This window comes from Hemitrygon akajei, chromosome 21, assembly GCF_048418815.1.
Source record: "Hemitrygon akajei chromosome 21, sHemAka1.3, whole genome shotgun sequence".
NCBI classification, from domain to species: Eukaryota; Metazoa; Chordata; class Chondrichthyes; order Myliobatiformes; family Dasyatidae; genus Hemitrygon; species Hemitrygon akajei.
In genome coordinates this window covers 40576283-40588648 of record NC_133144.1, presented here as the reverse complement: position 1 = coordinate 40588648, position 12366 = coordinate 40576283, and the positions used below count along the sequence as shown (strand labels likewise).

The window sequence follows — 12366 nt, the reverse complement described above, 5'->3', positions numbered from 1 at the left end:
TTGTAATTCTGGTGAATTTGGTAACTGGTCTAGAGCCTGTTTCTAAATATCAGGGTAACTACATATACTCCTCCTCCTGGTTGACTGGTATCATCTGAATTCTCATGAATGAAGGGTCTCAGCCTGAACCATCGACCGGTCATTTTCCTCCATACATGCTGCCTGACATGCTGAGTTCCTCCAATGTTTTGTGTCTGTCACTTCAGATTTCTAGCAACTGTAGTTTCCCTTGTATCTGCCACACTCAATGGGCAGTCCGTATCCACTAGGAAGCCAAGCGATGTTCTTATTCCTAAACTGGATGATTGTTGCACGAGTCAAACAATCTCAGCCAAGTTGTATTTCTCTGTTAAATAATAACAAAAATAAGTATAGAAAATGTAAACAAGAACAGCTTCCATTTCCCGTAGGATTATGTCTTGTCTGGAAAGACCTTTAATTCCTTCAATCTTCTAAGAAATTGGTTACGACTCTAAAGAAAAGATGAATAAATGCACACTACTTTGGAATTCCTCCAGACCTCATAAAGCCCCTTCCTAATAGACCATGTCCAAGCTTGGCTGGTTTGTCTAGGTCTGATCTGAGCAATTGAGTGATCATGGATCAGTGACTTTACAGTACGGGTGGGACAGTTGAAGACATTTGCTGATACTTTTAGATCTAGATTGCTACAAAGTGGTTAGGCTGGAAATTCTTAGTGATGACTGTCAGCAAGTAAATTACTTTACACTGGAGAATGTGCAAACACCAAATAGCAGGTCAGTATCAAACCAAGGGTGCTGGAGCTGTTCAGGGTTGAATATTCCTTGTCTTAATCAACAGAGGGTGAAGTGACCAATTCATGTGATAATTGAAATTGGTCCATCCTGGTAATAAAACAGGACATTATTCCAAGAAATTGCCTGAAACATGTAAATTAATGCTGAGCAGTGGGTTAATTGGATAGCTCTTTTGAAGAGCTGCAAAGCCTCTCAGATACTCTGTGTCTACATATGACAGAGAGTGTGTATGTGTTTATGAGGGCATCTGAATTTGGGCCTGTGGGCATTTACCTAAAGTTGAGCCTGCGTTTGCGTGATTATGCTTGAGCCTCACTGTGCGCCCTCTCTGCGGTTATGTACATGTGAACACAAACCTGTGTGCACACACACAAATCAGTTCTAATGAAGGGACCCCAAACCTGAAATGAATGTTGCCTGCATTTATAGTTTATTTTTCAGAATTCCAACTCCAATGATAATGTTCATTTTTCTGGTTTCAGCACAGAATGATGTAACTAGATGAGCTAAAGTTTGATAAAGAACTGGTACCAGAAAGGCTATCTGTGCCTACGGTGCCTATAAAAATTATTCACCCCTGCCCCGGAAGTTTTCAAGTTCTATTGTTTTACAACGTTGAATCACAGTGGATTTAATTTGACTTTTTTTTTGACACTGATCAACAGAAAAAGACTCTTTTGTGTCAAAGTGAAAACAGATCTCTACAGTGCTCTAAATTAATTACAATATAAAACACAAACTAATTGATTGCTTAAGTATTTACCCCTTTTAATATGACACACCAAACCATCACAGGTGCAGCCAATTGGTTTTAGAAGTCACATAATTAGTTAAATCGAGATTTGTCTTTGAAGACCTGTGGTGCAATCAAGATGATTCAATTCACTGTAGTAAAAATACACTTGTATCTGGAGGGACCAACTGCTGGTGAGTCAGTATCCTGGTAAAAACTACACCATGAAGACAAAAGAATCCTCCAAGTAACTCTGCAAAAAGATTATTGAAAAACTCAACTCAGGAAATGGATACAAGAAAATTTCCAAGTAACTGAATATCCCTTGGAATACAGGTAAGTCAATCATCAAGAAATGGAAAGAATATGGCACAGCTGTAAATGTGCCAAGAGCAGGCCATCCTCAAAAACTGATTGACCGTGCAAGAAGGGGACTAGTGAGGGAGGCCACCAAGAGACCTATGATAGCTCTGGAGGAGTTACAAGCTTCAGTGGCTGAGATGGGAGAGACTGTACATGCAACAACTGTTGCCCTGGTGCTTCACCAATCGCGGGTTTATGGGAGAGTGGTAAAGAGAAAGCCACTGTTGAAAATAAACACATGAAATCTTGGTTAGAGTTTGCCAGAAGGCATATGAGAGACTCTGAAGTCAGCTGGAAGAAGGTTCTGTGGTCTGATGTAATCAAAATTGAGTTTTTTGGCCATTAGACTAAATGGTATATTTGGCATAAGCCAAACCCCTCACATCATCAAAAACACACCATCCCTACCGTGAAGCATGGTGGTGGCTGCATCATGCTGTGGGGATGCTTCACTGTAGCAGACCCTGGAAGGCTTGTGAAGGTAGAGGGTAAAATGAATGCAGCAAAATACAGGGAGATCCTGGAGGAAAACCTGATGCAGTCTGCAAGAGAATTGTGACTTGGGAGAAGATTTGTTTTCCAGCAATACAATGACCCTAAGCATAGAGCTAACCTACACATGAGGCTTAAAACAACAAAGTTAATATCCTAGAGTGGCTAAATCAGAGTCCAGACCTCAATCCAACTGAGAACTTATGGCTGAACTTGAAAAGGGCTGTTCACTCATGATCCCCATGCAATATGACAGAGCTTGAGCCGTTTTGTATAGAAAAATGGGGAAAATTTGAAGTGTCCAGATGTGCAAAGCTGATAGAGACCTATCCACACAGACTCAAGGCTGTAATTGCTGCCAAAGATGCCTCTACTAAATACTGACTTGAAGGGGTTGAGTAATGAAGCAATCAATTAATTTGTGTTTTATATTTGTAATTAATTTAGATTACTTTATAGAGATCTGTTTTTACTTGGGCATGAAAGAGTCTTTTTCTGATGATCACTGTCAAACAAGCCAAGTTAAATCCACTGTGATTCAGTGTTTTAAAACAATATAATATGAACAATTCCAAGGTGGTGGGGGGGGGGGGGGGATGAATACTTTCTATAGACACTGTAAATTGAATGAAATGCTTGGTCCAGGTTACTGAGGGAAGTAAGAGGATAAATTGCAGCAGTCTTGGCCACAGCCTTCCAAACATCTGTCGTTTGGAGGCGTGCCACCTGAGGAATAAAGAATTGCATATATGAAATCATTGTCAGAAAGGGGTGCAGGGATAAATCCAGTCATTACAGACTGGTCAGCTGAATCTCAGTGCTGGGTGATATTCAAGAAACAATCATCTGGGACAAAATTAGCTGTCCCTTGACCATGTATTAGCATGAATTAGTTAAATGCAAATTGTGTCTCAGTGACAATGAAATAACAGAGAGGGATGTTGAGGGAGTGCAGTTGATGTAGTATATATGGTGTTTTAAAAAATGTTTATACAATATTATAAATTTGACTTGTCATCAAGGTAGAATAAAAGGGGTGATATAAAATTAGCAATGTAACAGTAAATTTGTTTAGGCTGGAGGAAAGTGTGCTACTGTTCCCCATGGTCCATACTAGCATCAGTGATCTTCTTGCCAGAGCAGTTATTAACTTGGAACAATCATTTATTGTAGACTTGGTGATCAGATCACATTTCATGGATTAGGAATTATCTTTAATATGTTGTTGGTGCTTATCTGAAACATAAATGAGGTGCAGCCGGCTATTGACCTATAACCTATGAAGTGTATGGAATAGTTTCATAGTGTTTAGTGTTAAGTTGCATCTTGAATTTGAAGTGCTGTCAAGTTTTATTTCTCTACAGTGTGGCAAACCTTGAAAATTAATTCTGCCAAAACAGGAACACTTCGCTGTCTGGTGGAGAATTTCCTCACCACGAACATTCTTTCAAATTCTCTTTTGATCTCTTCACAGAGGGATGAGGGAGAGCAGAGGGACAGCGACGGGATTCAGCACGACCGGAGCTCAGTGATAAGGGAGAGGTTCCATCGCAAAACATTACCCGAGATGCCTGTTGTGACTCGCAGAACCAGTAATCACCGAGGTAGTCCTTTAATGCATGGAGTGTCAGTGGTGCTGTAACCGAGTTACTTAGAGTGCTTGGCTTTGAAAGACACTGCCTCTGCAGCTTGACAAGGGGAACTTGACAGTGAATGCTGGAATCCAGCAGACAGGTTAAGCCCTTGCATGTCATATCTTGTTAATCTTACTCTGCGTGCTGTTGTTCCTTTCCGCGCCTTGTGGCGCATCAGGCAGCAACCTTGCGTTCCTTTAGTATTTGTCTGTCTTATGAAGCTGAGTTGCAAGCTCAATGCTCAACCCAGTACAGATGGAAAGCGTGCAAGGAGGTGGCTGAATTCAAACCTGGGACCACTTGCCTCCAAGTCCAGTGCAGATGCCACTACACCACTGGCTGGCTACAACTGCCCCTACACCACCTCCCTCAAGACCATCCAGGGCCCTAAAGGGTCCTTCCTGGTGAGGCGACATTTCACCCGTGAGTCTGTTGGGGTCATTTACTGTGTCCAGCACTCCCGGTGTGGCCTCCTGTACATCGGTGAGACCAAAGTAGATTGGGAGACCGCTTCACTGAGATCTATGCTCTGTCCACCAGAACAAGCAGGATCTCTCAGTAGTCACCTATTTTAATTACACTTCCCATTCCAATATGTCCATCCATGGCCTCCTCCACTGTTGGGATAAGGCCACACTTAGGTTGGAGGAACAACACCTTATTTTCTGTTTGGGTAGCCTCCAACCTGATGGCATGAACATTGATTTCTTAAACGTCCGGTAAAGCCCCCCAACCCCCCCCAACACCCCCCACTTCTCCATTTACATTCCCCTTTTCCCTCTCTCAACCCATCTCACCAATCAACTTCCCAGCTCTTTTTTTAATCCCCCCTCTCCAGGTTTCACCGATCACCAGGTGGTTCTCTCTCCCCTCCCCCCCCACCTTTTAAATCTATTCATCAGCTTTTTTTCTCCAGTCTTGTTGAAGGGTTTCAGCCCAAAACGTTGACTGTACTTTTTTTCCATAGATGCTGCCTGGCCTGCTGAGTTTCTCCAGCATTTTGTCTGTGTTGCTCTGCAGATTTTCGCTTGTTTGTGGCTACTCTGCATGCACTGTATTCTTAAATGCTTGCTGTATGGAGAGATAATGCTGTGGTCTCTGCAGTGACACAACTGTTAGAGCTGCTTCTCACCACTTCAGTGACCCGTGTTCAACCCTGACCTCAGGTGCTGTCAGTATGGTGTTTGGCATGTTCTCCCCATGGCTGGGTGTCCTGATGAGGAACGCACACTGGTCGGTTAATTGGTCATGGTCAATTTCCTCTGGTGTGCAGGCAAGCGGTAGAATTTGGGTGGAGTTGATGGGGATGCAGGGTATAGGATAGGATAAATGTAAATGGCTGCTCAATGCTCAGCATGGACAGTGGGCTTGAAAGCCCTTTATCTGTGGTGCATGATTCTATGCCTCGATCCTGGCATATATGTTTATCACCAAGAGTCCAGTTGTGGCATGATGCTAGTCCGCAGAGGCAGCTGATCAGAAATACATTCAGGGCCTTCCTCTCAAATACCTGGAGAAAGACCTTTGTAAGAAATGTTTTAAAATAAACTGTTGCTCTTGGTTTAGAGGTACCGTACTGAAAATACTGATGTGATTCTGCTCCTTGTATTTGACGTTGCCTGCTTAATCTAACTGGATTAAAGATTTCATCAGGAGCACAAACTGAAGATTCTGGCTTCTCGCCCTTCCTTTTCAGTCCTGATGAAGTTTCTCAGCCCAAAATGTCTCCTGTTTATTCTCCTCCATTAATGCAGCTGACCTGCTGAGTTTCTCCAGCATTTTGTGTGTGTAGCTCAGATTTTCAGCATCTCCAGAATCTCTTGGGTTTATGAAGATTTTAATGTCCACCTAAGTCTACTTGTTTCAAACATTATATTATGTGATTCGGGCACAGTTTTAGGCAGTGATTGCTGGACAATGTCTCTAAGCACAATCCCATTCTCTTTTGCCCAATGCAAGGTGACTGCAAAGACCAAACATGGAGATCTCTTGGGCATTTCCATCTGTATTGAACAGGGATTTCAGTATGGTGTACTTGAGGTGATACAGGTGTGCAGTTATGGCCTCAGTGCAGAGGGAAAGACACTGAAGCGGATGAAATGCTCACTGAACTTTAATAAGAACTGCGCAGAACAAAAAGAAAAATAATAAACACTAGGCCAACAGGGCTGTTAATTAAAACTCTCAGACTGAAAGCTAACACTGACACTGGGGCTAGGAAGCAGCAACTTAATACTAAATAAATTCCACTTAGAACCATAGAACATTACAGCACAGAAACAGGCCTTTGGGCCCTTTTTGGCTGTGCCGAACCATTTTTCTGCCTAGTCCCACTGACTTGCACCTGGACCATATCCCTCCATACACCTCTCATCCATGTACCTGTCCAAGTTTTTCTTAAATGTTAAAAGTGATCCCGCATTTACCACTTCATCTGGCAGCTCATTCCACACTCCCACCACTCTCTGTGTGAAGAAACCTCCCCAATGTTCCCTTTAAACTTTTCCCCCTTCACCCTTAACACATGACCTCTGTTTTTTTCTCCCCTAGCCTCAGTGGAAAAAGCCTGCTTGCGTTCACTCTATCTATACCCATCATAATTTTATACACCTCTATCAAATCACCCCTCATTCTTCTATGCTCCAGGGAATAAAGTCCTAACCTATTCAACCTTTCTCTGTAATTCAGTTTCTCAAGTCATGGCAACATCCTTGTAAACCTTCTCTGCACTCTTTCAACCTTATTAATATCCTTCCTGTAATTTGGTGACCAAAACTGCACACAATACTCCAAATTTGGCCTCACCAATGCCTTATACAACCTCACCATAACGTTCCAACTCTTATACTCAATACCTTGATTTATAAAGGCCAATGTACCAAAGGCTCTCTTTACTACCCTATCTATCTATGATGCCACTTTTAGTGAATTTTGTATCTGTATTCCTAGATCCCTCTGTTCTACTGCACTCCTCAGTGCCCTACCATTTACCTTGTATGTTCTACCTTGGTTTTTCCTTCGAAAGTGCAATACCTCACACTTGTCTGTATTAAAGCTCCATCTGCCATTTTTCAGCCCATTTTTCCAGCTGGTCCAGATCCCTCTGCAAGCTTTGAAAACCTTCCTCACTGTTCACTACACCTCCAATCTTTGTATCGTCAGCAATTTTGCTGATTCTTTACAGTGTCAATTTAAGCTGTAGTCAGTTTACTTTCCTGGAGCAAGGTCAAAGGTAAGAAGGGAGCATTGACATAGCTGTGATTTGGTCAAGACATGGCAAGACTGAAATGAAAGGAAGGGAGTTAAATACAACTACAATGAAACACTAATAGGCTGGAACGTACGTACTCACGGACATGTTGTTGACCCTGTTCTGCTGTACAAACCTGCCCAGATTCTGCAGCAGAGTCTGTGGCTGTGACTGGAATCCCTCCTTAAACAAGACACCAGAGACTTGTACCTGCTGGAAATCCTGAATGAGAAACTTAGCCACAGTTTCATGAGTGAATGGTCCCCAATACATGTGATACTGGTCCCTGCCTCGCACCTGGTGAGATGCCAGGAAGTGTTGCACAGAATAGATCAGGGACCCATCCACCAAATGGGGAAGAGGAGGATGGGGAGGAAATTACAGGTTTCCCCCGCTATCCGAAGGTAGAGCGTTCCTATGAAACCGTTTGTAATCCGAAATGTCGTAAAGTGAAGCAGCAATTACCATTAATTTATATGGGAAAAATTTTTGAGCGTTCCCAGACCCAAAAATAACCTACCAAATCATACCAAATAACACATAAAACCTAAAATAACTTGAACATTTAGTAAAAGCAGGAATGATATGATAAAGACACAGCTATATAAAGTAGAAATATTGAATGTACAGTGTAGTTTCACATCAAAATTGTGAAGACAGCGAGCCAAAATCGATTTGTAGAAAAAAAATCCGCACGTAAGCACATGAGCATGTACATGCATACGCACACAACTGCCTGCACAAGGCTTCACGGTCATGGTAGTCTTTCGCAGGGTAAACACTCGTGTAAAGCGGGCGTCTTTTTTTCGTAAAAGCAAAAATCCTCTTTGGTTAGCGAAAACAGGTACTAATGTAGGTCTTTCGTAACAGCGAGCTGTCGTAAAGCGAACGTTCGAAAAACAGGGGCCACCTGTACCAGCTTGAGCTGGGAAACATGGAACACTGGGTGAATTTTCATCGATGATGGTAGGCACAGTCTATCAGAGACTCTGTATAGAGCCTTCTCCACTCCGTAGCACAGGGCTAACTTGCAGTTCTCACCTTTCAATGGAAGATCTCTAGACGCCAGCCAAAATTTCTCAACTGGCTTGACAGGCCTCACCTGTCAGCTGAGCCGATCAGCCTGCTGGGCATATTGTTTCTGAGAGCTCAGCAGAGAAGCTCTGGCCTGTCTTCACGTGTGCTTGCAGTGTTGGACTAACTACTCAGCAGCAAGAACTCCTCTGTCAATTTCTTGGTCAGAGAAGAGTGGTGGCCGGACTCCCTTTCGGCAGTCAAAGCGGGAATATGCCAGTGGAGGATGACTAGAGGTTATTGTGGGCAATCTCCGCCCAAACCAGTTGGGAGCTCCAGGGACAATAAAAGTCTGAAGCTCATGGGTCTGGGGCCCGCAAGGCAGAGACGCTGGGAGCATTATGTGATTAGGGGAAGATGTTTGCATGGAGAATCGAACCGTCAGAATTCTCCTCCTTGCTGACAAATATCCTCTTTAATGGAGCACTTGGGAAATGAATCCTGCAAGAGTCCTGGCATCAGTACAGACAGGAACCTGTTCTCCTGCACTGATCTTGTTCCTCCTGGGATAGGTGCATGCGCCCCACCTGCATTGGCGTCTCTGCTGTCTGTGTTACGGGTGACGAGGGAAAGGGTTCAGACAGACGGTGATCTAAAGCATAGGAAGATCGGGACATTCTTTCTCTGTGCCATTCAGTTGCCTGGCTGTCAATTAGAATGGCTAGGTTTATCAGATCATCCTGGTGGTCCTGCTCATCACACACTGAGATCTCATGCTGGACCCCTTCACTCAGCCCACACTGGAAATCAGTGATGAGGGATCTCTCATTAAACCCCAGCTCAAAAGCAAGCGTATAGATCTTTACTGCATAGTCCTTCACTGTCCTATGGTGCAAGTCCAGTAGTCAGTTAGCAGCCTCCTGACCCCATACTGGAAGATCAGACCCTCTCTCGAATTTGACTACAGAGCGTTGAACAGGCTGAGCGGGGGGCCATTTAAGAGATTCATCATATAAACATGCGTCATCACTGAACCGATCTAGCTGGGCTCGGAAAGTCAGCTCTCACTGGGTAATGAAATTCCTGCAGCTGCCGGGGTCACCGAGTCTCTGCCTGGAAGAGGAATGCTCGGTTCTGGTCCAGATGATGTCACTGGGGCTGGGGCATTAGTTGCCAAGACTGAGGAGTGTTGAGGAGGAGAATGATGGAGATGCTGGAAGTGGGACTGTCTCAGCTGAAAGCTGCTGAATTGCAGCAACGTGAGCAGTGATGGCTGACACCTGACACTGGCTGTCAGTATTGAGCTGCTGAACCATGGCCCGGAGAGCAGTAATAGCTGCCTCCTGGTCCCGCAGTCTGTGGTGAGCTGCCGAACTGTCACTGTAAGGACTGACACCTGCTTGGACTTGGCTTGCTGCTCTGAGAGTAGTTGCCGCACTGCATGTGACACTTCAGCCCACCCAGTGTGTACTGACTTTAGCTTCTTTCCTACCTGACCAATGAATGTCAGTGCCATGGTCAGCTGTTCTCTCTCCGCTGGGTCCATTTTGGTGGCCAAGTCTTGCTGACATGGGTGTACAGTTATGGCCCAAGTGCAGAGGAAGAGACACTGAAGCAGACTGAAAAGTTCACTGAATTTTAATAAGAACTGCTTAGGACAAAAGGAAAAATAACGGGGCTGTTAACTAAAGCTCTCAAACCGAAAGCTAATGACGACACTATGGCTTGGCAGCAATAACTTAATGCTAAATAAATTCCTCACCTTTACAACACCAATCTAAACAGTGGACTTCTTTCGCAGGGCAATGACAAAGGTAAGCAGGGAGCATAGCCATTGCTGTGCTTTTGTCAAGACAAGATTGAAGCGAAAGGAAGGGAGTAAAATACAACTACAATGAAACACTAATTGGCTGGAACATGCATATGTAGGGGTGCTATTGATGACCCCGTTCAGCTGTCCGCCTGTGATGGTGACCAGACTTAGTGGCTGTGACTTAAGGGGAATAGAAACTGGTTTTGGGTCCCCTGATGATAAAATTGGATAAGACTGATAAATCAAATAATGGAACTCAAGTAGTCAGTTTCCAGCAGCACAATAACTGCTGGTGAACTCAGTGAGTCAGGCACCATCTATGGAGGTAACGCACAGTCAGCATTTCAGATTGAGTCTCAGTCCGGATGAGGTATTCGCTGGATATGTTTTCCACATGCATACTTCCTGTACTCTGTCCCAGCAATCTTTCTGGTGCTGAGGCATTGTTTAAACCTACTGAATCACAGGTATCTTTGTAGTTTATTGCAATGATACTGTCAATTTAAAAAAAAAGATATGCTCTTCCAATTTTGGGACTCATCCACAGCTCCAAATGGGAACATGCTAGTTCCCTGCCCAAGGATTTGCCCTGCTGGATGTTAGTCCCAGTCTGGTGTGTAATATGTGGATGTCTGAAATAGCTGAAATTTCCCTAAACTTGTACGAAGCTTTCTGATATTATCCATACTTAATACAAGATGAGATGGAAATGCTTAAATAAGTTTCCAGCTAATTAGTTTCTTGAAATTGAAGGTGGCCCCATCTCCTCCCAAAATACTTCCACTGAATGACTGCAAGAATCTTCGTAAAATGTGCTCAGCTCATGGGCGATACTGTAGCTTAGTGGTTAGTACAATGCTTAGAGCACCCAGCTGTAAGATTAGAGTTCAAATCTGTAAGGAGTTTGTACGTTCTTCTTGTGACTGTGTGGGGGTTTCCTCCAGTTTCCTTTCACATTCCAAAGACATACAAATAGGGTTATAGAGTCATAGACAATTACAACACAGAAACAGGTTCTTTAGCTCATCTGGCCCACAGCAAATTATTATTCTGCCTCCTCCCACCGACCTGCGCCCAGACCAAACCCCTCCCATCCATGTACCTATCCAACTTTCACTTAAGTATTGAAATTGAACCCATATCCATTGAACCTGCAGCTCATTCCACATTCTCACTACCTTTTGAATGCAAATATTCCCCTTAAACATTTTGCTCTTCACCCATGATTTCTCAATGTAGTTTCACCCAACCTCAGTGGAAAAAGCCTGCCTGCATTTACCCTATCTATATCCCTCATAATTTTGTATATCTCTATCAAATCTCCCCTCAATCTCCTACGTTCTATAGAATAAGTCCTAACCTATTCAAGCTTTTGCTGTAACTCAAGTCCTGAAGTCCCAGCTATATCCTTGCAAATTTTCTCTGTACTCTGTCTTTTTTACATCTTTCCTATAGATAGATGACCAAAACTGCACACAATACTTCAAATTAGGCCTCACCAAGGTCAATGGTTCAATTTATATCAGAAAATGTATGCAGTATACAACCTGAACATCTTACTCTTTGCAGACGTCCACAAAACAGAGGTGGAAAGAAATATAAAATGAAGGACAGAAAGTAATTCTAACCCCAAAGCCCCCCAACACAAAAGCAACAGCAAGATCATCAACCTTCCCCCCCTCCCCCCACTTGCTCCAGCAATCATCAAACCCCTGTTTTGATGGTACAATCTGCAGCGATGCTTGTTTGAGCTCTCCCAACTCCAAGCCAGCAGGCTCTCACTCACCATCGAGAGAGAGAGAGAGAGATTGCTCGAGTGCAGAAGCTTCCAACAGCTGCATCCACTGTCTCAATGTTTTGATCTCCCACGAGAATCGGCAACATCAGTGAGGAATCGGGTTGTCAAAAGGGCCGCACCCCGAAGGTACACATCTTTCAAGCAGCTCCTGGAGTTAGGAAACGCAGGCCACTCGGAGAGTTCCGAGAGCACGCCACCCGTGAAGAACATAGTTTGAGTGCAACTGTGGATCATGGACCCTGACAGGACCCCAGCCACCTTGAAAAGGAAAGTAAAGACATGAGAACAGGAGATTTAAATTGTTTTGCGGACAAACTGGAAGAAGTTGCCCAGGTCCGCAAAAACCTTTGGTGCCATCTTATATAATTTTGACATAGTATCTCAAATTCTGTGTTCAGTATATTGATATATGAAGGCCAATGTGCTTTCTTTACAACCTTATCCACCTGTGACACCAGATTCAAGTATTTGTGGATCTGTATTCCCAGAT

At 43.7% G+C, this 12366-nt stretch overlaps 1 protein-coding gene across 1 annotated transcript in view; it reads left to right on the top strand.

Moving 5' to 3' along the window:
- The window catches only part of ptpn20 (protein tyrosine phosphatase non-receptor type 20), a 419828-nt gene that overhangs the window by 128513 nt on the left and 278949 nt on the right, over positions 1-12366 (top strand). Inside the window, exon 6 of the mRNA XM_073025740.1 lies at positions 3842-3971. Coding sequence (XP_072881841.1) covers positions 3842-3971 — 130 coding nt within the window. The remainder of the gene's footprint in view (positions 1-3841; positions 3972-12366) is intronic.